This window comes from Cebidichthys violaceus, unplaced genomic scaffold (assembly GCF_023349555.1).
Source record: "Cebidichthys violaceus isolate CVI_PGR_0920_01 unplaced genomic scaffold, fCebVio1.0.p SCAF_9, whole genome shotgun sequence".
Taxonomy (NCBI): domain Eukaryota; kingdom Metazoa; phylum Chordata; class Actinopteri; order Perciformes; family Stichaeidae; genus Cebidichthys; species Cebidichthys violaceus.
Genome location: NW_027176975.1, coordinates 9,989,597 through 10,016,147, shown reverse-complemented (window position 1 = coordinate 10,016,147; position 26,551 = coordinate 9,989,597). Strand labels below are relative to the sequence as shown.

Here is a 26,551-nt window from a genome sequence, read left to right as displayed (position 1 = left end):
GAACACACCTTCTTATTCATAAACCTCTTTCTTGCTGTCCACACTTAGATGCTGTGTTAAGTGTTTCACCATGTCCTCGAACAGGGATTATTACAGTTAGCAGGTAGTGACGCATAAAGTAAATATTTGATTGTATTGTAGTAACGAAGTGATTCAGTTTATTCACAGACCAATCCACCCTTTCTTCATTCTGGGATGTATGAATGAAGTGTATTGTAGCCATATTCCATAAAGGAAACAACATGCTAAGATTGTGACATTACAGATTGTATTTCTATAGTAGATACTGTAATATAATTGTTCAGAGATTTCTGAAATCCGTTTTAGGGTGATGTTTTTTACTGTCCCGGATTTAGCTTTACCTGTTAAAGACTGTTGCACAAAAATTGAAAAAATCTAATAATTTCCCAAGAAGTTAAGAAGTACTTACTGTTGAGTGATGTAAATCCTTCACTTGTGACAATTTTTTGACAGAATGGTAGCTGCAAAGTTATAACTCCTAACCCCAAATCACCAAATGGGCATGGAATTCCAAGATTAAGTTTCAGTTTTAGCATTGTTTTGAAATATATATTCACCTCTGGCACCACTTATTTTTGAAAGACACTTTATTTCATAACGGGAATGATATCCAAGGCGTTGTACTTTTTGTAGCTGTCCTCCAGTATAACACAACATGTTATTCAACCCACTTTACTTATTTATCATTTATCTTTTCTTTGATTTTGACTGTCTCTTGGGAAACTTCAATAATCACTCTTACCCATTTTCATTTAATAAGCAACAACCTCTCCTTGCCAGGCCTCTGATATCCTGTGAAGCGACTCTGCTGTTGATAAATGGAGGAGCCTTTATTTCAGCATCGGCCTGGGGTGTTTGCGCTTCTGCTACTTGCCAGAATTTCCACAGGCTCATGCATGATTAACCGAGACCTAAAGAGTTCCTGTGTCTAAAGTTACGCGCTACTTGGAAGACACCTGTGGTTGTGGGGAGAGGATGGGAGGGAGGTAAAACGCAGGGCTGGCATTGTGTGTAGATGCACATGCATTAAGTGCTCTTGCTTGTGTCGGTGTACAGTGTGCCCTGACTCAGCAGCAAGTCAGTTATCTTTTTTGTAAAGATAAACAACCATTATCATCACACTATTATCAAGAAGTTACTCACTGCCTGAACTTCCTTGCTCTTGTTCTGCTTTTTATTCAGTTCCTTAATTATCCACAAAACCCACCTGACAGAAAGAGACTGAATGACATATTGACACATAAACAGTTGTGTGAACCTTATCCAGCCTTGTCAAGGTTGTCATACCTTTCTGTGTTGAAACAAACCCTTCTGATCACATCTCACTGTGAAATCCCACAGACAAAAAAACAAGCAGTCTGTTTGGTTTCCTCTTGCTGTTCAGGATACGGCTTTAAAGGCAGCATATAGTGTTGTTATCAGGCTAAATGATAAAAGGACATGTTTGATCAATTCTTGATATAAATAGCGTTAAACTTCATGGGAAGTCAAAGGGCTGTTACACTGGACCAATGCCCAGTCCACTATCTCTCTTTGTCGCCCTGTCTTTCTGTCTATCTTTGCTTCTTGTGTAATACATTGCAGTAGATGTTTGTGAGGCATAGATCTCCTTTGGTTTCCAAAGAGGCTTGCATTCCTATCACTTAGCACGCTATTTTTGCTGCTGAAACCCAGCAAAAACACCAGTTTTGGTGTATTTCAGTTGGAATAATTCATGGGCCCTAAAATCCGATACTGGGGCTTCCTTTCACACCATGGTGTTCACAGACTCTGTAAGGGGCAGCGATGATAATCACAAAGGATTCAGGATTACGACTAATTTTACCCTCAGGTCACACCACCGTTGCAAAAGCTGGCAGGACAGGAACTTCGCTTGACCAGAGGGGCTTTAGTTGGCTGGACAATGGGGCACTCGAGCACTAACTTGGGCTCAGTGTTGCTTGGGCCATATAAGTGCTTCTAGTGTGAGATTAGGGCAGACATAATGCATGTAAGTGTCCCATTTAGGCACAGACAGATCCTGGTTAAATCAAAGTTTTTTAAAAGCTATTGCATACCACCAACATAGAGCCCGTTTCAAAGAAAGAGGGTTTGCACCTGAAAGCAGGACTGTAAAGAGTACCCTCAGCTTACCTAGCTGCTTGTGTGAGCGTGCCTGTGGGTGGCACGTTGGAAGATGATGACAACAATGATGGCTATAATGGCTGTTATATGTATCTCTTTCGAGAATGTTCCTAACAGTAATCACCAAACAACTGCTTACTACTTCTTTAAACGTTGTTTGGGTTCATTTGGGGTCTAAGATGAAGCTGCAGGGTAATGGTAGGTCTCAGTCATGATGAGACCTGACTGCAGAAGGTTATACTCTATGTGTGTGTGTCTCAGTATGTTTGGGCTCCTTAGCGTGCAAACTGTTGGGTGCATAACCACAAATTGACGCTGTGTTGATTGAAGTGTGACTTGTAATTGCCCCACAGAAGATGCAAAAGGTTGGTAATTAATGTTTCATGACTTGGTAGCACGGCGGTTCTTCTCGGTGTCAATTTTCTATTGGTAACAAAATAACTTCAAGATGAACACTAAAGAGCTGCTACCCTGAAAACGATGTAATATCTAGCAGGTGTGGCATATTTGTTTTTATTACATTAAACGTTTTATATAAAGATTTCTGTGAACAATAACCGATAAGTATTTTGTCAAGTCGTCCTAACGCCTGACCTTTCTGTCAAATCCTCCTTTTGTTCATTCAAGTGCCTCAGAGCAGTTGACCTTAACCAGATACCCTCTACACATTGTTTCCACTGGAAATCTCGCCTTTATATGCCCACAGCAGTGAGCTCAACAAATATGTTATTGTTTCCCTTTTGCAGTTCAAGATCAAGGCTGAAACTTTGGCTGTGTGTTTGTGAAACCAGATGAATTGTTCACGCAAATGCTATGAAAAATAGAAGCTGGGTTGAGTGCAACATACAGAATGGTGTTTCCAAGGGTGTGTCAGATATCTGTCTAAAAACATCTGTATTTTAGTGTGTCTTCAAACATTGGCAAGAGAATGAATATGGTGTGTGTGTGTGTGTGTGTGTGTGTTATCAAAGCCCAGCTGAGGACCTTTAGGGGACATCTGAGCAACAAAATGATATCACAGGAATAGATTCCTGTGCTGATGTTTACTTGTGTCTCAACTGCAGAGTTTGCTAAATATATAATTTGTGAAACCAAGCTTTTGGCACTCAGGTACAATGCAGCTCATATTCTAGCATTGCACATATGAGAGTGACCGAGCTGTCGTAATGTTGTTTCCACGCTTGAATTGCAATGTGCCCAAGCAGGAGAGACACAATGTTATCCTGTGTAGCTCCCACATCCTCCAGAGTAGCTCCCACACAGCTGTCTAATTGCTTAAAAATATACTCTGGAAAGATGGTCTTAGAATCGGGCCAAATGAGGGTAACCTCTTAAAGATTCTTGTGGGAGAGATATCCGGTGTGTTATCTTATTTTCAGAAGTAAACCAAATATGTGATATCTAGAAAATGCTCTACTTCCTTGAACAGTTAGGATGTGTTCTTAAGTCGCTCCTCTCTGGCATCTTTAGCCTGGATTAATGTTGTGAAAGGCGTAACTGAAACATCTCGTCATGTTCTGTGTTGCTCTGTCTTGTCTTTTTGTGAGCGTGCCAAGCACAACACACTTGTAGTGTCTGTGTCTGATAGCCACAAATCTTTTGACAGACAATAACATAATTGTTATTTTGCTCTTAATTACAGTTATGAGATCATCCGACACTCGCACTGACACTTTCACACATATTTTATGCAAGTGTTCATCGACACATGCGGAAAAATATAAACACACAAGAACGACACTGAGCCACCTCAATAATGACGCACCCCTCTCTCATTCCCATAGCTTTACTGGCGTTGTGAGGTATCATCACCCTTTGCTTAAACAATTTCTCCCACTTCACCATGGCTACAAAGGAGGACCGTGGTTGTAATCATGACATTCTTATGGTTAACTGTTAGTGTCTTGCAAAGTCTCACTGCAGGGCCTTGACTGGGAACTCCACTTTACTTTTTCTTGTCTTGTTTGTTCACTTGCTGGTGGTGGATGGGTTGCGGGTGGATGATGAGAGTCTGGAGGCTCTGTTGTCCTGACGACCTTGGTGGGAAAACTAGTTTGTTTGTTAAGAGAGACTGAATGAAGCGGGGGACATGAGTGGAGAGGGATTGAAGAGACTGGGAAAGGGGTGCAAATGAACGGGCAGGGACACTTGGTAAGAAATACAGAGGAATAACGAGACGACAAAGGACAACGCGTGAGAAGGAAAGAGAGATAATTTCAGTGAGTTAAGACAAGTTCAGCGGGATGGCCTTTGTCAGGAGGTTGTTGAAAAGCAGAATGACTGAAGCTGGAGAAGTGACAGAGCGAAGCGAAGGGAAATATGAGAGGACAGGTGAAGAGGAATAAGAGGGAGATCAAAGCACTGAGAGAGGCAGCAGAGAAGACTGAGACTGAGCCAAATGAGGTCTAAGTGGGTCTGTGATACATGAGAGAGTTTAGTTTGTTTTACAGAAGGAAATGGTTCACGATAAGATGCCATCATGTTTTTAATGAACTCATAATAACTGTGATATGAGGCTTTTCCTGTTTGTGTGTGTGTGTGTGTGTGTGTTATTGTGTGTGTGTGTGTGTGTGTGTGTGTGTGTGTGTGTGTGTAAACATTATGGGACAGCATGCACAGGAAATGCCAGAGTGATCCCAGTGGAACACAATTTTAGGGGTTTCATCGTCACTCATTCCTCTCCTCACCGCATCTCCCTTTATCCTCCTTTACTCCTTCCCATGTCAGGTGTAGGAAAAAGGATTTATTTTGCCATCCACTCTCCTGTAGCTCTCTGAACAAACGACTTACCACCCTGTAAGAGTCATAACAATTTACCCCATAGAGACCCCTGTAATACGCCCATCTAGACACTTTCCCCCAATAACCACATGCTCTTCTGCCCCCTTGGAAACGTCCAATACTATCTGGCTGTTTCCCATTGTGCGTCATTGTTAAATGTGCCCTTCTTAGTCTACCCATTTATACCTATCTACATCCCCTGTTGCTTTTCATCGTTTTCCCCAGTGTGAACCCATATCTTTGAGTGGCTTTTCTCTAACCTGAATAGGTCGGTATACTCCCTCTCCATGTGCACCATCACTCTTCAGCACACACCCTCATGACATTGAACTTCATGTACCCATTTTCTATTAAACCTCAATATTGATTTCACTACTGCTGTCTTCTTATTTACCTGCATGTTTGAGTAAGACAGTATATCTCTTTTACTGCACAGCATTTGCGCATGCAGGGACACACTAAAGAGAATGTTAGTTCATAGTCTCAATTCAAAAAAACTTGTATTATACATTTTGTAATAATACATCTTTAGAGCAAATGTTGCATTCTTGAATGCTAATGCTTAGGTTGATATTGAAAAAGTTGGAAATTATGTTGAAAATACGTTACCTATGCAGCTCAGTCTATAGTAAATGATCTGTTTGATTTAGTGTTGTGTTGAGTTAGAGCTGAATTCAGTTAGAACTGAGTTGTACCTTTTAGTGTAAACACACCAGCATCCTCTCTGTTATCAGCACTTGCATAGAGTATGTAACACACAACAGGGGAAGTCTAGACTGTTTCCTCTTGCTGAATTCATATACATGTACTGTAGGTCCTATAGCTTTGAGAAGGAAAGATATGATTTCTGTGAATCTCTTCAAAAACCAGTGAGACTGAGCTGCTCCAAGCTTCAGCCTTTCCAAGGTTTCATAAATAGCGGGGCACTACAGGTGCGGGAATATGTATTGCCTTCACATTCTGTGTCACTCTGACACACACACACACACACCTACACTGTTGATAATATTACACAGAGATACATGTGGTGGCAAAGTAATTAGTACATGTGCTACACAATGACTGGTTATTGTTATCTGTGGAATTAACTCATAGCTGTAACACAAGACCAACTGCTGTTTATGCATTCCACCACACGCAATCCTGTTCTTCTGCGTCATGCCCCAGTCTAAATATTACTGATGTGTTTTTTCTGTATTTGTTGTTTTTTTGTTTCTGGACATTTTGAATTAACATCCACCATACAGCAGCAGCATGCTTTTGTCTCTCTTTGTCCATCCCCCACTCTTTTCCATCTGCCTCAGCACAGAGAAGGCTGGTCCTTGGCACTGATTTAATTACTTATTTGTTTAGTTTGTCATATTCTAAACTTCTCTGGCTCAGTGTTTTGCTGAGAACAGACATTTTCCTCCCTCCCCTCCTCCTGTCAGCAGCATTCCATTCAGTCCCTCCCACTGCCCCCTGCTACCTCACCCCACTGATTGATATTGTATGCACTCTGTTGTTTGACTTTTTACCCATGTTTTTATTTATTTTAGCTCCATTTTCTGTTCTTTCTTATAATTTTGTTCTCCGTTGCCTCTGTCATTTCTCCCACTATTTACCATTCCCTCCAGGCTAAATAGCTGCAGTGGTCTGTAATAGTCTCCAGGGGACTCTGCTGTGTCCTCCACCCAGTCAAAAACTATACAGATCAGTCAGTGTTACTCAGTGGGTGGATCTGAGTAAGTACTCTTATGGGTCAAACAGGCAGCCAACTTATTCTTCGAATTGACTTCCATGGAAGTTGTTAAAAGTGAAGTCAAACATGATTTATCAGCAGTACATTAGTCCATCAATCCAAAATAAAAAAAGCAAAGAAATATGTTTGTGACGAAGTTTTCATCTTCAATACATGCATGTAGAAACTTATCATTTTAGAGTTTACTCATTTTTGTACAGAAGTACTGAAAACAAGACGGACGGAGAAAAAAAACAGTTGTACTTTTGGACTAACATGAGGTCACGTTACTCCAACATGTCTCTACATCCCTTAGTTCATCTGTCAACGTTTTTTGAAGTATTTGAAACATGCAAAGCAAGTAGTTTCTTTTGCATTACCTTGTTTGCTCTGGAGTCCATCTCAGTGGGAGAGGGGCATGTTAAGTGTTGTTTGGTCTGTCAGTTGAAATGACAGCAAAGGGATAGTATGCCTTACTTCATCAACCACATACTGCTTGAGGATATTTGGCTTGTTCATCCGGGGGGTTCCACAAACATCCCCATCGCTATTGTCTTTGGTTTCTGTCTGCTTTATGCAGCATACCAGCATTGTTTTACAAAGAACTATACAGTACATTCAAATGTAAATTACATTTATTTGTTGAATTAATAACCAGCATGCATTTAATTTGTGGCAAGTAGAGGACTATCAATTCACTAATATCATTTTAAGATGTTCTTTAGGAGACTTAAGTGCCAAGTTTAAATCCCCCCCTGCTCAGCAGCTCGTATTAAGGGGCCCTCTTGCTTGGTCTGTGGGGATTACAGTTGTTACAGCCCACTCTCTGCAGGGCACCTGACTGAATCCTCTGCAGCAAGCCATACGTTTGAGAACCAGGACTATCCCTTATTGTGTTCTTTTGCCTTCTCTGTTTTCTTTGGAAATTTCCTCTCTTCTTACCTGATTTTCTCGAGACTCTATCACATATCTTCTCTCTTTTGCTCCCTTATAACTGTGTCTCAGGTTATTTTATGGTGGAATGAACTTCCCACTGACGTCAGGACAGCGGAGTCGCTGCCCATCTTTCGGTGCAGGCTGAAAACCCACCTCTTCAGGAAGTGCTACCCTGAGCCTTCCACTTAGCGCTTATTGTTTTCATACTAGCTTGTTGCACTTATTGTATTCGTACTACTTATAGCACTAACTGTTTTTCTTGTTTCTGCACTGTACTTTGGCTCTGAGTTATGCTCTGCTTCATGCTCTTAGATGCTTGTTTGGAAAAGGAAATGTACTTATGACTTCTGGTGACTAGTAGTTCTTTTGATTACCAATGTTGAATGCACTTATTGTAAGTCGCTTTGGATAAAAGCGTCTGCTAAATGACTGTAATGTAATGTAATGTTTATGGCACTCTTGTGTGGGATATTTAATAAGTACAGAGGTGTTCATATGCGCACCAACCCTCAGCAGCAGTCTAACATTTTGACATCCACGATTTGACATCCTTACACAAGAAACGCTTTGTGTAGGGGTTTCTTAACTAGAACAGTATAAAACTTAAACTTTTTTATTGAAATGTATGCTCCCCAGCAACATATTTTACCACATTACAATTCAAATGTGCCTGTGGCTTCCCATGCCACTTTATTCTGTCACAGTGATGCATCGCCTTAGAACACACAGGTGCTGTAGACATGTAGTGCCATTCTCTCCTTTTCTTATTCTCCACTTACACTCTCATTCCGTCACTTCCTCTCTCTTATTCACATTTCTCAACCTTTACCCATAAACCTCCACATGTCTCTGCTGTGCAGACGGACGGAGGAATGCGTGCACCACTGGGGTCGCCGCATGGACACTATATGAGTAACATGCCGGGGGGGGTGGCTTTTTCAGCAGTCGAGTCTGGCTGGACTTTTTTTGCCCATGTTTGGTGAGAGGAAATGAGCGCTTTGGGGACGTCTCCGAGTTCCCCACTCCAAGACAGCCAGAGAGGTAGACAGGGAAACTAAAAATAGCACTAAGCCCAGGTCAGCTTTGAGTCAAGAGCAAGAAGTTGGGGGGCTGATGGGGGAGGGGAGAAAAAAAAACAGATGATGTAAAATGAAATGAACAGAAGGAAGCTTGTGGAAAGGTAGATGTAGTGGAAATCTGAAAGACGTTAGAGCATGAAATACACATTCAGAAGGCTGCGTTGTTAAAATCACAGGTCAAATGCCTTACATGAGAGTTGGTGGGACCACTGGGGATGTGTGTGCAATATGTGAGAGAGCAAGGCAGACAGGGACAAAATATGGACCTGATGGAGAGCTTGATCTGGGCAGTGAATTCTGGTGAGAGCTCCCAGCCTCTCATCCATTTTCTCATATCTTTCTCTTCATGTGCAGTTTATTATATCGCAACAGCATGCATAACCACAAATCTCTCATATCTTCCCCGCTGGCAAAGATGGAATGAATAAATGACCCATGAGCCCACAAGATCTTTCTTTCAGAGACAAAGAGGGTAGTTGAGGGGGAAAAGATGAGGATGAGATATTGCTCTGGTTTGTGAAGAGGTATGTTGTGCTACAGGATGTAAAGTAGGAGGGGAAGAAATATGTGTTGTAGGAGACGGGGGTCAGAATAATGAATTTAGAGTAGTAATGATGGTGAGATATCAACAGGATATATGGAGAGAGAGGCGATGGTGAAGTGAATAGGGTTTATGAGAAATGGATATTGGTTCTGGCACTCAAAATACATTCTCATAGGTTTGTTTGGCTTTTTCTGATTGTATAACAATGGACAAGTACAATTAAATGTGTTCCTTGAGAGCATCAAAAACAAAATTGGATGGGAGTACAAGAGAAGAAAATCCCCCATAAGGTCTCTTTAGAAATGACAATACAAGAGAAGAGTGTACATTGTGTTCAAAGTATTTCCTGCATATTACCGCACTGTAATAGTTCATATTGGAGCCTAGTGTAGTGGAATGCCTGGATAAGTGAAAACAAGGCCTTCTCCAGCACTGCTCACCATCTGGTTCTGTTATGTTCATCTTGAAATGGTAGAGCGTAGCATGTTTGGAGGTATTACAGGGGCTCCAAAGCAAACAATCCCTATTGTTACTGGCTCAGACTTACAGTAATGTGTGTGTGTGCATGTCTGTGTTCATGTACTGTATGTGTGCCTTTGTCTCTGTATACTCTGAGATGAACGGCTGTTTATTTGTTTTATAGCTGCACTTAGTAGCTGGCTGTGGTAATGATACACAGATTTCCTTCCTCATGCCCCTCACTCCCCTAAATGACGGCCTCTTTCTCTACATTTAACATGTCTCTTCTCCACCCTCCATCCCTCCCTCCCTCTCAGAGCTGAGGTCATAGCTGGCTCGGTTTGGTTGTGGGCTGGAGTACCGACATAAGAGAGTCTGTTTTTCTCATCAGTCAGTGTAGCTCTCATGAAATCTACATGTGTGAAGGAATGGGGGTCTATCTGCTCTGTTAGTTCTGAAAGATTTTGAATACTTCTGCTACTACATTACAGTAACAAAGCGAATCAAGTTGCCGACAAAAACAGAGAAAGAGAGAGAGAGAGAGAGAGAGAGAGAGAGAGAGAGAGAGAGAGAGAAGGGCATCCACTTGGCTTATTTGCATGTGGCATACCATGCATGAGCTACATAAGAGTGACTGTAAAACTGTTTGGGATTCATTGTTCTGCTCAGGGACACTTCAGCAGGGTATACACTTGCAATGGGAGTCTTAACCTTAACCATCTGTGTAGCGAGTATAGAGGGAGAACCGTCCCTCTGTACTCACTACACCACACTGCTGGCATATCCAGATTCACAATCATTGGTTTACCACGGGGTTTGACATTATCCTCTGTTATAGTAAATGGCACTGGAGTAGAAGCACGATTTTAAAAACATGTAATATCTGCAACTGTGAACTATTGCAGGCCTCATTTCATGTCAGCAACGAGGATTCACTAAACCATAGGAATAATGTAATGGCAGGGTTCATTTAAATTCCAACCAGATAATCTTTTGATAAAACCTTCGGATAAGGGAACAGTCCTAAAAATGAGACTTTCAGAAAAAGTAGAAAGAAGGTTTAGGATATTGACTTGATCCCCTCAATAAATGCTATAGTGCCAGTGCATTTCTGATATGTCTGCCATTCCAAATGCCATTCATTATTTTGGTTGTTTGTAAAATTAGGATTATAGTAAGTAAAGTCTTGAGGAGAAAAAAATCCTAAAAAATAGTCCTTTGCAAATTCCATCCAAGTGAAAGCTCTGGCAGAACAAAGAGTCTCCCACAGCACAGTGTATCCTCATGTGCAAGCCTGTTCCCTGTGGGTGGAGATTTTCCTCATGCAATTAAGACTCCCTCAGAGGCACAGTGATCTTTGGCCTTGACTGCTTGTGAATGGTGACTTTAAGGAATGTCTTGAGGACCAAGGATCAGTAAATGTGGATTGGTGTCTAAGCTCTGGATGCTGGTAAGACAAATGAGAGAGTGGAGTGTGTTGTTTCTATACATATTGTGGCTAGACTACTCCCTGAAGTGATATGTGAAAAACCCAGGTGACCCAAAGTTCACACAATGCCCGAAAGCCCCGGAGAATGTTTCCTTGCTTTTTTGCTTGGTCTTGCTTGATGATATGATAGATATTCAGTAAATACCTGTCACTATTGTGAGCGCAATAAACTAAATGAGAGAGCAGTTTCAGCATGCCTCCTCTCACATGCAGGGCCAGTGTGTGGCTTGCTCGGTAGGGCGCACAATATGGTTATTGTGTCCTCAGAACACTCACACACACCACACACATACCGATTGACTTTTGTCGCTCTTTGTTCTTTGGACAGATAGAGACTTGTTGTATCAGGAAGAAATAACAGAGTGATTCAGAGATGCAAACTGAGTTAGCTGGCCATTTGTCAGCCTTTATGTCAACTGCTGCTGTTTTTACTGTAGATTGATTTTGTATGAAAGGCCAAATCTTTTTGTAATGTATCTTTTCTTCTTTCTCTCTCTCCGTCTCTGTGTTTCATTCTCACAGTCTCATTCACTCCCTCCTCCCTCCTCCCGACACACATCCACAAACACAGAACATTCACCTTCGGCCTATTGTAATAGCTGCTCATGGACGTACACTCTTGCCACCCAGCTCCAGATGTTATTGACACACCCCCAGGAGTCCTACAGAGAGAAATGTACACAGACACACAGTCAGAAACACGCACGCGCACACACACACACACACACACACACACACACACACACACACACACACACACACACACACACACACACACACACACAGACAACCACAGTCCTATAAAGCTGTGACAATTCATCTCTCTGCAGGCCACCTCATAAAGTCCCTTACACTCACACACACATTTACCCCCAGTTGAGCTTCAAACACACACATGAATCAGGATTATGTTAGTAGCATGTCATGTCAAATAGCAGATGGGTATCATTTTGGACTCTGAACTAACTATTTGTATAGATAGCAGCAGGAAAATGTGTAGCATTACAAGTACCAAAGTACCTTGTGGTTTATTTCTCTTTGGTTGATTCTGAAGTCACATATTTCTGTCATGGAGATTCTGCAACAAAGCTAACATCGCAAAACAAACACTCAGTTGAGTTTGTACTCGCTTAGTTTGTTCAGCAGTAGAGTTGTATCTCACTGGTATCACGGAAACACGTTATGAGTTATTGCCACAGTGACCTGCAGTTTGCTTGACTGAAGGGTGCGGTAAGACAGGTTTTCACCTGCAAAATGTCAAAAACCCTGTAGCTGTGAACAGCACTGACTACTTTTTTTTCACATCCAGGAACTAACCATCTCTGAGGTTTTTGTGCTGCTAAGTGCCTTCCTGTTTTACACGTGTACTGTAAAGGCCTCTGGGAAAGGAAAAAAAGTGAACAAGTGCATGTGTCACAGTTGAAGAGAATTCATTTTTGTTGGTGCATTGTAGAGATGCTTTGCACTGCAGGGACGCTTGTTATGGTTTACACAAAGTATGTGCAGTAAAACATCTGGCTATGCATGTGTGCGTGTCTTTGTGTGTCCCCTGTGCACCATGAAAGACTGAACACATGGCATAGCCAGCTGTCCACACGCTCATTCTTGGATATGAAAGTTTTGGATGAGCCTTTACTTGTGGGCATACAGAAATCTAACCAGTACTCGTTTAGTACAGAAAATCCAACCTGTGTGTTGTTGACACTCGTTACAAATGTGTCTGTCATGTCTTTGTCACCCACATTTCTCCGTAGCTGACCTGTGTGCTTGTCTGTATGTCCACAGGGCAATATTCACATATGATGGGATCACCAACAAGCTCAAACTGGCTGACTCAGGAGGTAAGACGGACTGTCATATGTGGTATGTTTGTTAGAAATTCAAACCAAAAACAATGAAGCTTGTTAGCGTCTTCACTTTGGCCTGAAAGGAATTCACATGTCCTCTTGCGTTTAGAGAATATTCTAACACTCTTACAATGTGTGATTGAGAGCAAATGTAGCATTTCTGTTGTCTCTCCATCAGTCTCGCTTTTCCTTTGTTCCCTCCAGCTTCTCCTTATTTCTGTCTCCTTTCTTACAGCGGGTGGTGTGGCGGAGCTGGCAGGGAAGTTTCACATCGCCAAGCCTCAATACGGACTGTGCAAAGTGGGAAGTGTGGAGACAGGGGGCCCTCGGATTGCTATGATCAGCTGGGTGAGTGGCAGACAGGCTCATGGGGTTTAGCTCATGTAAGCTTACCATGGTAAAGAAACAAACATACCAGCACAAATTACAAAATCACACATAAGCATTGCACATACATTTTGACAAGTGCTCACAGAATTGCACTTATTTAGATACAGCAAAAGTCATTTAGCAGTTCCAAGACAGTGTCTTTAACATCAAGTGGTCATATACAGAAACAATCTATGCACTAATCTGTAATCTGTATGCACTTAAGCTACTTGACTTATTCACATTCTATGGTACTGTTTTGACACAGGTTTATTTGGCATTTGACATGTAGGAAAATGCTGTGAGAATGTTATTTTGTCATCATAGGACAAAACTGTATGAATCACAGTGCATGTCTGATCATTTTCAGACAGTTGTGGGACACATGGAGTTGTTATAGACAGGCAGGCTGCCACTGCCTCTGATTGGCTGTGAATCCACCTTCTCCACAGAATATCTGGTCATGAATTAGTCCAATAATTTGTCCAAGAAACAGATGCTGCAAGAAGATCTATAATGTTGCTGGTCCGCTGTTGTGGTGGCATGGTGTTAAATCTGTTATTTCTATGGGGATAACCTTTAAATTGTACCTCACAATTACTTAATAGTTGAGCTTTTATGTTTTTAGAGAGTTATCTATCCAAACGGTGAAAGACGTCAATCCTATTGTTCCTAATCTTCCTTCTTCCTCTTTATTTAGTCCCCTCTGAGAGAGAGGTATGATATGAATGTAAGTGTCTACTTCCTCTGTTTGTCTGCAGGTCGGTCAAAATGTGGATGACTTCCGAAGGACAGAATGTGCCAGCCACATTCCAGCCATCAAAAACTTCTTCAAGGTGCAGTACATCACAATGTGCTTTACTAACCTTTGTGCACTTCGCCCCGTAGTTTGTCTTCTTGTTTGGTTTCTTCATTAAACTGTGCATTAAAGATGACATAATTCCAGCTGTGACATTTTTAGCTTTGAGGAGGGACGTAAGCAGTCCAGTACATGAAAATACCTGTCTCTTTGTTTTTCCCAAATCTCTGCTATAGTGAAAAAAGTTCTGTGCTCTTTCAGTTTTGTGCACAAAAACTCTATATTTAGTCACAGCAGTTTACTTTGTATTGTCTTGAGAGTTTCCTGTCCTCAGTCCACTTCCTGTTGTATTACAGTTTTGGTCATGTTTTTGGCTATGCGATTGGTCTATCTTCCAGGGGGAGACAGCTGAATTTGGGCTCTATTGTTTGTGGTGAAACACAAACTCAAGTGGTAATAGGAGAGACAGGAAGTAGAGGGAATGGAGAAGAGAGCACCTCTGTGGTTTTATGATTCGGGTGTGTATACAATTTATCAGCAACTCCGTCCATCATCATGTTAGCTGCAGATTCTTCTCTCCATCTGTGTGCCTCAAATTGTCTATTTTGCGTTTCAGTCTAACTAGGAGAGGTTGAACTGACCCCTAGATTTACTAGTTTCCATATAAAGGCATCACCCAGTCAACTGCAGAAGCATGTGTGGAATGTTTGTTGTTTTTTGTCTCCTTTTTTTACGCAGTGAATGCCAAGTGTGGGACTTTGTGAGCCACTGTCTGATAGCGCCTAACCTCTCTGTGTGTGTTTGTGTGTGTGTGTGTGTGTGTGTGTGTGTGTGTGTGTGTGTGTGTGTGTGTGTGTGTGTATATGTGTGTGTGTGAGCACCCCTGGCCCTGTGTACATATTCATGTGGGATTTAAAAATTGTAAGGAAATGACCACATGGTCAATATGGCATGGAGTGAAGAAAATTGTCTCTCCTTCTGAGAATTGTGGGAGAATTGTGACCCCTAACCTTAGCAAGCACACAAACACACACACACACACACACACACACACACACACACACACACACACACACACACACACATAAATTAACAGCCAGACGTGGGTCACGACAATGCAATCAACTTGTGATCACTACTGTCACTACTAACCCATGTCTCTGTAAGCACAAAAAAAAGGAAACAGGAACTATTTTTGATCAAGACCAAACTGATCAAGACCAAACCAAAAGTTGTAAGAATAAAAAAAAAATGTTAGTTTCATTTTCCTTTTACACAGCAGTTCAGACTTAGATTTATTAGTTAGAGCTGGTTCAGACTTAAAGAGTACAAACTGTATCACCTTGCACCATGGACATCATAGCCAAACATATTGATGGCATTTGCGGAAATATCCTGATGTGAAGTCTGTGGTGATGATACATACTGTAACTGTGCTATCCTGTCTTCTGTCCATTCCAACTTTGCCAGAAGTTTTTCACGCTCTGTTAAAGTCACAAGATTATTCACGGTTCCCATCACAGACGTTGTTCATGAGCAAAAAAGATCTTCGAAAACTTGACTCATATGCTGGCAAAGAGTAATGTAAATGTCATGGGAAGCGTTTTTTATAAAAGCACAGCAGTATGTGTCATACCTCTGTCTGGGAAATAATCGGGGGTTGGCGTGTGATAAATTCCTCAAAGTGATTACTCAAACTGGTTTGTTTAACAGTTGCTATCCAGCTATAGAAAGATTCCACAGCCACCCGGCAAAAATTAGCATTACAAGAGGTGACACATGTGATACCAGTGTTTGTATGGTGCAAAGTCAAACTCATGGCGTTACAGAATGCATTTCTGAAAACTCATAGGCAACTGTTTTAAGGTCACCTCTCTCATTTTGATTGTTCTGTGATCTAAAACAATATGTGACTGATTAGGGGGAAGTAAATTAAAATAGAGGGCTCATAAGGTAGTTGCTGACATTACCTAGGTCACCAAGACAAGGCAAGGTTGTATTTTACTGTCATCCACATTTAGCAGAAATAAACAGATGCCACAGACTTCACCAATCCACAGACTCTCAGCTAAACTCCTACTTTACCTTGCGATGACCGGTAAACAAAACTAGTGAGATAACCCACATACATAAATTGAGTGATGATACTAACTTGGGACTCAATTAGCTTGTTTTCTTTGAATCTTGGCTTTCATTGCTTTTGATGCAGTTAGTCAGAATTTCCCTTGGCACTTTGTTCGTTTGTATTCCTTATTTTCTTTCTTTTTTTCACTTCGTCTCTGTCTTTCTAGCTTGCTATTCTGCATGTCCCAGCTGGCAGTGAGGGTTTTTTGTTAAGGCAAGTCTGCAGCAGCAGATTTGGGTATGTTACGTGAGTTATGAAAACTAAAATATGAATAGGGTGCAGCTGTTTCCATTGTTCTACATTTACACAGAAGTAATAGCAGAATAAAGTTCAATTGGAGGTGTGTATGTCTGTGTGTGTGTGTGTGTGTGTGTGTTCGTGTATGCAGGGCCATTCAATGTTGATACACAAATATAGATATGAGAGTGTCTGATATACAATAATCAGATATGAAAAAGGAAAAAAAATGGAACTTAAGTCACCGGAGTAGTTGAATGTTTTCTTTTAATTTTATAACATGCTTTAATTAATCAAATGTAATATAGATACGTATATTTGGGCACATGACTGCCTGGCACAATGCCAAATTACCTGTAAGATGGAGCTGGAGGTTTGGATTGCAACATGATCCGTCCTCTTGTAAACATGGAACTCTCGCATCTCGCCCTGACACTTGAGAAGAGAGGATTTACTTTCATGATTGGCCTCTATTGCTCCTTCTGCCTTATTTAAACAGAGGAGCCATCTGAGGAACATTAAACGCTATTAATGTAACAATCTTACAGTCCATGAATCAACTTACATTATTTTTTACATTTAAAGGAGAGTGTTCAAAACGGTAATGATTTAGCTAACAGCGTAACAAAATTTAATTCAGAATTCTACATGCAAATAATAACGCTTATCATAAGTGACCCATCAGTCATCTGGGGAAGACTTCAACTGGGGACACATACAGTATCTCCACATCCACCTTCTGTCTCCCTCAGTCTCAACAACTCCTGAGTAGGAGACTGTATGAAGCAGTTCCAGAGCAGACAGTTTGTGCAGAGTTGAGCACAATTATATCGAGCTGGTAACTCTCAAATTGTCACATCACCTTGGGCTCCTTTTCCTCCCAGAGAGGTTATATTCTTATACCCAGAGCTGGTTTTCATCGCCACGGTCATCAATGTCACAAATCCTAAAAAAGATGGTTGCTTCGCAGGCAACATCCCACTTGGATGTTATACTAATACGATTTTCCCAGGAAAATATTTGGAGCATTGATGAGGGTAATTAGGACACATTTCCCTTATTAATAGAGCAGTTTACTATGTAAGCAGTACTATGAGCTCAAATAGAAAGAGCAAAATGTTAAAGCTAGCAGATTGGCACTTGGAAAGTCATTACATTTACAGCCAAACACATGTTAAGGGGTTGAAATAAAGTGAAAAATAAACTGTAAAATAATATACAGGGGAAGGTAAGAGACTAAGGAGGGTGTTATTAAATCTCTAACACTTATGATTTACATCTTAAACAAGATAGTAAAAAATGAATGCTTGGCATTTAGCACCTAAATGCTGCTCAATGACTCACAGCCATGTCATGTAATAAAAACAGCATGACTAGATTTGCATAAGGTATACAGGAAAGAACATATAGACAGCTTTTCCTCCTGAGAGCAAACTGTTCTGTTATCTGTTTAATGCAAATCTGTCAATCTGTTAGACTCACCTGTACTCTGGTGTCTGAACTGTGCATGTTTAATGATTGCCATGCGTTTATATGAACTGCCATTCCATATGGTGATACCATCGACTACCCTGGCAGGTTTTGTACCTCCTGTACCTGATAAACTACAGTACATGAGGATGCCAGGTGGCTGTCAGTAATAGGCAAACATGTTTTGCTACTGGGAGCTTTTGCTGTAGATTTTGGTTCTGTCTGTTTCCATGATTTTCCCTGCATCCCTGGCAGCACTGTGGGCTGCTTGTCTGGTCTGTGTGTGTGCAGTTGGCAGTGACAGCTAGAGTGATATGGATTATACACTGTACTGACATGTATTATAGGGCACATTGAATGCTCTGTTCAGTGTCAGTGTCAGCGTTGTCACTCAGATAAAGCTGTGGTTTCCTGTTGGAGGCTGACAGACCTGGCCCACCATCAACAAGCCTGGTCTTACTCTCCATGGAATTTATTCTGAGGTCCTGGCCACATACAAATGCCTGTATACACGCATGGTTTCATGCCTAACACCTATCTGTCCCATGGAAATAGCTGCAGTGGAACAGTATGTTTTGGTTTTTTAATATGATCTGTCAATAGTCTTTTTTCATATCTCTAAATCTCCCTCAAACTTGTCTTCCAGATATTGAGCAACTGTTGCATGTTAAGTGAGGGCTTCTCTCTTTCTGACTTTTTGCAAAAACACAGGCCACAACAACACACACCCTCTTTTTATCACTTTCCCTATCACATCCATTATTTTAATTTTTTTGCATCCTTCCCTCTGCCATCGATAACCATCCAAACCAAGCATTCCTGTCCTCACGCTGAAGCCAGGAAGGATTATTGCTCTCTCACAATCCTTATAACTGAAGCAGTTGCACAACTGTTTGGCTCCAACTATGCATAACTTCAAGTCAGACCAAGAGAAAACCACTAGAGGGTCTGCGTATACTTGTGTGTGTGGATTTCTAGCTATTGTGCGTGTGTGTGTGTGTGGCTTCAATACAGTATGTAAGGCTGGATTAAATTCACATCGGTCGTCTTACTTTACTTGCCATCTCTTTTTCATTCTCTGCCCTCCGTTTTTCAGGAAGCACATGCGTTCATTAGTGCAGAGAAAGTGGAGGATGTGACAGAGGAGAAGATAAGAGCAGAGCTCGGCAAGGCCCAGGCCCATACTCCAACACAGTGGGTGAGAAGGAGCTCCAGGTTTGCGGACAAGGAGGAATTAGTGGTGAGTCTACTGCAATACCTCATCTACGCATCAGATGGAGACAGAGACTTTCATAAACAGATGGTGACACAACTTACGGTACACTTCAGTGTTTCACTTTTTTTTCTAGTATGTTTATTCAGTCATGCCCATGAAAATAGGGAAATACATTAAAAAAGGTTTTAATTATAGTTACTGACAATGATGCAGTATAATACAGTGACACCAAAAAATGCCTCTGAACACATTATTGGAAAATGTACAAATTTGTGGCTCTTTGTTCACTATTCCTTTGTATGTCTTATAGGGTACTAACTACAGAAAAACAAATGCTGCAATGGAGATGAGACGAATAAACAGAGACTCCTTTTGGGCACGTGCAGAGGTATGACAACTTATCTCAATTTGGCCACATTTGAGTGGCTAAAATATAGTCCAGACGAATGTTTACTGCAATGTACGTTTGGAAAGCTATTGAAGAGAGTTATTATTTATACTTGAAAGTGAAACAAATGTATAACACTTTCCCCATTGTTTCCCGTTGTGTGTGTCAGCGTGAAGAGGAAGAGAGGAAAGAGGAGGAGAAGAGGCGTGCAGCAGAGGAGAGACGTCGCCTTGAAAGAGAAAGAGTTTCAAAGGAGCGGAGGGATGCAGAAGAGAGGGACAGGAAGATGAATGAGAAGCTACAGATGATTGAGGAGCAGAGGTAGGAACAATGTCTATTTCCATAGTGCCCTCCAGTGGCTGTATTTTGTAAAGATTTGAAGAACAAAGTGCACTGAGCAAAAATATAAATGCAACACTTGTTTTAAGCTGAAATTGAAGATCTAAGACCTTTTCTATGCACACAAAAGGTTTATTCACTCAAAGTTTGTGCACACATTTGTTAGAATCCTTGTTGGCGAACACATCCACCTTTGCCAAGATAATCCATCCAGGTGTGCCATATCAAGATGCTGATTGAACAGCATCATTATTACACAGGTGTACCTTGGGCTGGTCATAATAAAAGGCCAATATTTATTAGGATTTCACATGACTAGGGCTACAGAAATGTGTTTTTTGGTCAATTATCAGTCAGTATCTGCTGTGATCAACATTTGCCTCATGCAGTGTGACACATCTCCTTGTTTAGAGTTGGTCAGATTGTTGTAGTGGCCTGAGAAATGTTGGCCCACTCCTTTTCAATGGCTGTGCGAAGCTGGTGGCTCACAGCAACAGCTCTGGTGGCCATTCCTGCAGTCGGCATGCTAACGGCAGACTCCTCTCAAAACTTGCAACATCTGTGGCACTGTGTTATGTGATAGAACTGCACATTTTAGGGTGACTTTTTATTCAAGGCACACCTGTGTAATATTCATGCTGTTTAATCAGCATCTTGAAATGCCACACCTGTCAGGTGGATGGATTATCTTGGCAAAGGAGAAGTGCTTGCCAACACAGTTTTTAACAAATGGGTGCAAACAATTTGAACTAAGTTTGTTTGTGTGCATAGACTAAGTCTTGGATCTTTTTTCTATTTATGCTATTAAAAAAAGCATTTGGATAATGATTTTTGGAAATGGTAACATGGCACTATCTTTGTTTTTCTGTCGCACAGAAGAAAACAGGCAGAGCAAGAAGAAGAGCTGCGCAGAAAGGAGAAATTTAAATGGGTGAGTGAACAGATGCAGATTTTAAAGATGTGTTTTTTATTATTTAATGATGCAACGTGTATTTTACATATGTCATTTTAAACCTAAATTAACACTGATTCCTTGACACATACTCTGAATGGTTGCTATGCCTATAAATTGTGTGAACTAGCAAGACGACTTTCATGCATTTTTACATACAATTATTTATTTATTTATATATATATATATATATATATATATATATATATATATATATATATATATATATATATATATATGCACACACTATATGTGTGTGTATATATATATATATGCACACACTATATGTGTGTGTGTGTGTATATATGCACAAACATTCCTGGATTCTGCCTACCATGTTCAAACTGTGCAATGATGCGTTTCTGAAAATGTTACGTCAGATGTTAAACAAGTTTTGGACTTGGGTTGTAGGCATGTTCATGGTTTGGAGGAGGCGTTCCCCTCTAGGTTTGCAAAGTCACCTCCGGTCTTTACTTGAGGCTGTCTCTAAGCTTGGTTGAGTGTAGACTGCTTACATTATATTACACTATATACTTCATATTTGTGAGAGGTGAAAGTAAGGGTGATTATACTTGTGTGTACTGAGGGGTTTGCAGTTGCCTTTGAGGAAATAAAAAAGTACTTCCAAGGTATTGCTTTGTGTCAACAGTTACCGTATCATTAATTAGGGCTCAATGTCAAAACACAAGAAGTTTCACTCGTCTCAAGTGCTTTGTCCTCTACTTTTTCAAATATTCCTATTCTAAATGAAGAGATTAAAAAACATTGAAATGTGTGCGTGAATATGTAAATAAGATTTCTGCTGTGTTTCTGAACTGACAGGAGCAGCAGCAGAGGGAGCATGTGGAAGATATGAGGGCTCGTCTTAGTAGGAGTGAGTCCATAGAGAAAGCAGCAGTAAGTGAATCTTAGTAGAAACCATACAGCTGACATTACTTGATATTGTTTTGAAATAACTCTTTGTAAAAGACCTGAATGAGCCACACGTTTGTTATTACAAGCTGTCTCAGTCTGTTTAATCATTTAAATTTCTTGCCTATACTAAACATTACTTGACCTGTAGGAGGCAGCAGCATTGGTGTCCCAGCGCTCCATGAACCCAAGGGAGTTCTTCAGGCAGCTGTCATCATCATCATCACAAAGTCCCACCAGCCCTGGATCCTCCCGCTCTGGTACGTATACTATGTGTGAGCTTGAACGGAGGTGGTACCACATGGCACCATGTGTTCCAAGGTCCAGACTAACTTTTTGAAACACAATATGTATTCTTTCGGTGTCTGAACTACTACTAAACAAACCGTTTTCTTTTTCTCCAGGCAAACCCTTCAGACGATACCAGCGCAGCCTGACGGACACAGCCTTCATCTTCTCTAAAGCAGAAGAGAGCACGTCATCCTCTCCTTACAGCTCACCCCTGGTCTCTCCCTTCTCCCGAGCTCCTCCCTCCCCCAACTACCGTGCCACGTCTCCTGATTTCCGCCCTGTCACCTCTCCACAAAGACCTAGAGCCCCCATTTCACCGCCCACATCACCTCTCCGCCCTGCCCCTCCAGTCTCGGCCCTGCCCAGCGTTCCACAAACTAACAACCAAGTTCAGGCTGTTGTTGAGCCCAAACCCCCATCACCCACAGAACCTTCTGCACCTCCCGCCTCCCCTAGTCTGTTGGCTTCGTTGTCTCCGAGTTTAGTAAAAAGCAACCTCTCTCAGTCACATCCAGAGGCCCTGCCAGCGTCGCCCCCAAATACCCCAACCAAGCCAGAGCACTCAACTTTCTGCTTCCAGTCTGATGAGGCTCCAATAGCTCCTCTTCCAGAGAGACCACAGCCAGACACAGGTAGGGTGGAACAGGATACAAACGATTGCATTGGGATCTGATTGTACTATGTTTTTCCTTTTCGAGGTGTGTGGTGAAGGTGTAATTATCCCAAAAACAACTAAATCAGGGGGATGGTGCAATGTGAAGAAGAGCCTATTACTTTTGCCAAAAACATTAATCGTTTGACATTAAGTAGTGGTTGTTAAAATTTTTATTACAGGCTTAAGTGACTTGAATGCTTCTGCCAAAACCTACTCCACATAGCCAGTAAAGCAGGCCAGGGGCTATGAATCGGTGGCCTGTTATGCAGAAATGACAGTGCTCAGAATATTTTTACAGTCCTGTCACAATTAAATATTCCTAAAGTAACCCCATATACTTTTAGCCATGCCAAGCTTAAATGTAATATGCTCCCAGAAAACCCAACTTTTGGATTCTTTATAGTTCAGTTTTTCTACCACAGGCATACACAGCCTCTGTGGCCTCTTTTACAATATATAAGCTTATCAGTTATGTTTTTCATGATATAATTTTCCAATCAACAGACCTCAACAACGCCACTTTTGTGCACGCTGAGCTGGTCTCAGACACTGGCTACAAAGTGCAGGCCGTACTGGTGGAGGAAGATGAGGAAGAAGATGGGGAAGAGCATGAAGAAGATAAAGGTAAAACGCAACCACAGCCTTGTGCTGTTACCACAGAACCAGTCCAGACTGAGGCAGAGGAGCAGGAGCATGAAGAGGAGGAAAACAATGAGGAGGAAGAGGACAAGGAGGAAGAGGATGAGGGATTAAAAGCGGAAGCTGAGCATGCCCCACTGGAGGACCCAGTGGAGGTAGTGCAGGAGGAAGAGGAGGAAAAGGAAGATGGGGAGGAGAATGATCAATCAGAAGACAGTCAGACTCCCTCTGAGCCTGCTGAGCTTTCAAAGAAAGAGGAAGAGTCGACAGTCTCTGGTAGCCCACTTGTTCTTGTATCCTGCTATTTTGACTTGATTAACAATTCTTACAATTTCTTATTGTTACACTGTCACACACAGTTTATTTTTGAATGATGTACTAAAGCCTTCCAGAAGTTAGACTGGCATTTGATAAAATGCTGCTTTATGACAAAAGATTACAACCAAGTCATTATTTCAGATGCTGAACCAATCTGTCAAGTAATCAAACATGAGACTGTCGTCGTGTCAACCAATGGAATCACAAATGGAGAACAGAGTCAGAATGGCATAGGTTTGGCAACACATCTATTTTTAACATTACAATGTATGATTATTCAGTGATAATACATAAATACATTCATTCACTGTGGTGGTTGGACTGTAATAAATACTTTTTTTACACTGGTCTACCTCAGAGCGATCCTTGAGTCTATCGGACACAGAACTCAGCTCACCGGAGCTGACTGGGTGCTACGAACTTCATAACACAGCAGAGGATGCTGACGACGATGATGAGGATGAGGAGCAGATGATCTCAGAAAATGGACAAGAGGTAGTCTTATCTACAAACCGTAGACTTATGAGAAGCTACAAACACATATTCTACTTGTTCAGTGTCTTGCACAAAGCGGGTTTGTCCAAAAATTGGAATCTGTTCTTAATTTAAAAAAAGAATGTTGTTGAATATTTAGTTGGTTATTTTTTCTCAATTTTCTTTGACTTCTTTACCCTTTATGTTGCACTCAGCCCCAAGCTAATTGGTTACTAATGAAGGTGTTAATTTCTAAAAAGTTACAAACATGGTTTTTTTTTAAATTTATTTATTTATTTAAAATGCTCAGAAATTTCCTAAAACAGTTGGCTTCTGTAGTTTTCAGCAAACGGAAGTATTTAGTACATTTGTTGGGGACTATTTTCAGCAGTGGATTAATACGCATTCAGATTACTAGTGATTATTTACAGCAACGGGGCAGCGTACTACATGTGGGATTAAGAATAAAGCACAAAGCCTCTTCATAGTAAAAAGAACCCGGAGTTGAGGTGTTGCTCAGTGATGCATTTTTCATAGTTTTTGAACAACAATTTAGATTTATTGCACAGAGGAGTAATAATAATCGATCAGGCTTTGGCTACACAGGCAATACTTGTTAGTAAGATCAATTAATTGATGGTTGTTTTTTTTTGCCTTTTATAGAATATTGTCAGGGTTATCATTAAAGATAACATTTAATTTGAAGAAAGTCTCCATGAAAGTGATTGCATCTTCCTATATTCTCCCCTATGTGAATTTAAGTTAAAAAGGACGTACATTTCATGATTACAGCCTTTCTCTGACTCCATTTTCCTCTCCACACAGGTTTTAGCAGAGCAACAAATGTGTGTCCGAGCTCTGTATGACTACCAAGCAGGTAAGCTGCCATTTAGAAGGTAATCGCCATGCATGTGCACCTAAAGTGCCTCCACTTACAGTAATTGCATCGTGATCAGTGGGTCTTCAACATGTTATCTTGCGGTTCCCACAGAGGACGAATCTGAGATCTCCTTTGAACCCGGTGACATCATTAAGGACGTGGAAACGGTGGACAAAGCCTGGTGGAGGGGATGGAGCAAAGATGGCCGTCAAGGCTTGTTCCCTGCCAATTATGTGGAGACCATATAGACAGGCAGAGACACAGACACTCACTCAGGGACACCATCTCACATTTGTGCATGTTTTCTTACCTTAATCCTCCCACTGACACTTTGTACTCTCTATTTTGTTGGAAGGATAAAGAAAAGTGTGACTCCCTGTTTTGTAGAAAGCATAAAGAAAAGTGTGACTCTCTATTTTGATATTTTTTTTTTTTTGAGCAAAACAAAATATTCTCACAAGCATGCAGAAATTACCCAGCCTCATTTTCTTGGATATAATAGCGGAGACCTTTTCCTGGACCAAAATAACTTATTTCCTTTTGAGATACAGCAGGAATGTTGGTGGGAGGGATCAGATCTCGATGACAAAGGATCACAAACTTGCTTTTCTTGTGAGAAACACAAACAGATTCTTCTAGTGTATTGTCGTCTTTTTGATCCACACATATAACAAGCATTCCATTCTGCTCAGCGTTTGCTTTGTGTGTTGCATTGCTAAAAAATAATTTACTGCTTTTGACTGGTATATATAATCAAGATACCTGTATCAGACATCATCTTATAATCACCTTCCTGTATCTCCTGAGTTATTTTGTAGCACTGTTTTCTTACTGACAGTCTCACAGCACATTTTAATTACCTGAACAGCAGCGAAACAGAAGATGGAACAAGCAGTAGAAGGAGGCACTGTGTTGACATCTGTATTTCTCCATCACGCTTTAAGATGGGCTATAGTTTGTTCATATGGTGATGTCCTTCCATACATTTTGTGATTATGTCTCATCTTAATTCTTTCTAGAATTTTAAGAAAGAAAAATGTTGTTTACACAGCTGTTATGAAAGAAATCTTCATATTTTAATCTTCTGTTATATCGTAATCTACACTGTATATAAGAATGTATAAAAACAGCAAAGATCTTCTCATTTTCTATACATATTTGTATGTTTTATGCTTGTTTGATGGTATATATGTTCTTTGTATTTACTCCAAACTTACAAATATATAGCGTCTACAAACTCAAACTTCTTGAAAGTGTTTTTCTCTTGTTTTCTTCTTCACATTTACGGGTTTTACAACCAAACAAACTGTAATGGACATTTTATTTTCATCCATTTAAGTTAAGCACAGTTTTATAAATGAGAGCAAATGTCACTTCAGGCATTTTGAAGGAATTCTAAAAATAATGTAATGTATTTAATGTACAAAATAAACCATAAATACATCAGAGACATTACATGTTCACTACTTTTAAATAAAGCAATTACA

At 40.8% G+C, this 26,551-nt stretch overlaps 1 protein-coding gene across 1 annotated transcript in view; it reads left to right on the top strand.

The window, feature by feature from the left end:
* si:dkey-40c11.2 (drebrin) overlaps positions 1-26,307 on the top strand; it is a 30,797-nt gene extending 4,490 nt beyond the window's left edge. Inside the window, exons 2-16 of the mRNA XM_068703923.1 lie at positions 12,939-12,994; positions 13,236-13,348; positions 14,131-14,205; positions 19,097-19,240; positions 19,527-19,604; positions 19,774-19,925; positions 20,820-20,874; positions 21,718-21,792; positions 21,959-22,067; positions 22,212-22,730; positions 23,258-23,668; positions 23,852-23,944; positions 24,069-24,205; positions 25,010-25,061; positions 25,176-26,307. Of these exons, the coding sequence (XP_068560024.1) occupies positions 12,939-12,994; positions 13,236-13,348; positions 14,131-14,205; positions 19,097-19,240; positions 19,527-19,604; positions 19,774-19,925; positions 20,820-20,874; positions 21,718-21,792; positions 21,959-22,067; positions 22,212-22,730; positions 23,258-23,668; positions 23,852-23,944; positions 24,069-24,205; positions 25,010-25,061; positions 25,176-25,312 (2,206 nt within the window). The 3' untranslated portion in view covers positions 25,313-26,307. The remainder of the gene's footprint in view (positions 1-12,938; positions 12,995-13,235; positions 13,349-14,130; positions 14,206-19,096; positions 19,241-19,526; positions 19,605-19,773; positions 19,926-20,819; positions 20,875-21,717; positions 21,793-21,958; positions 22,068-22,211; positions 22,731-23,257; positions 23,669-23,851; positions 23,945-24,068; positions 24,206-25,009; positions 25,062-25,175) is intronic.
* The last annotated feature ends 244 nt before the right edge of the window (positions 26,308-26,551 follow it).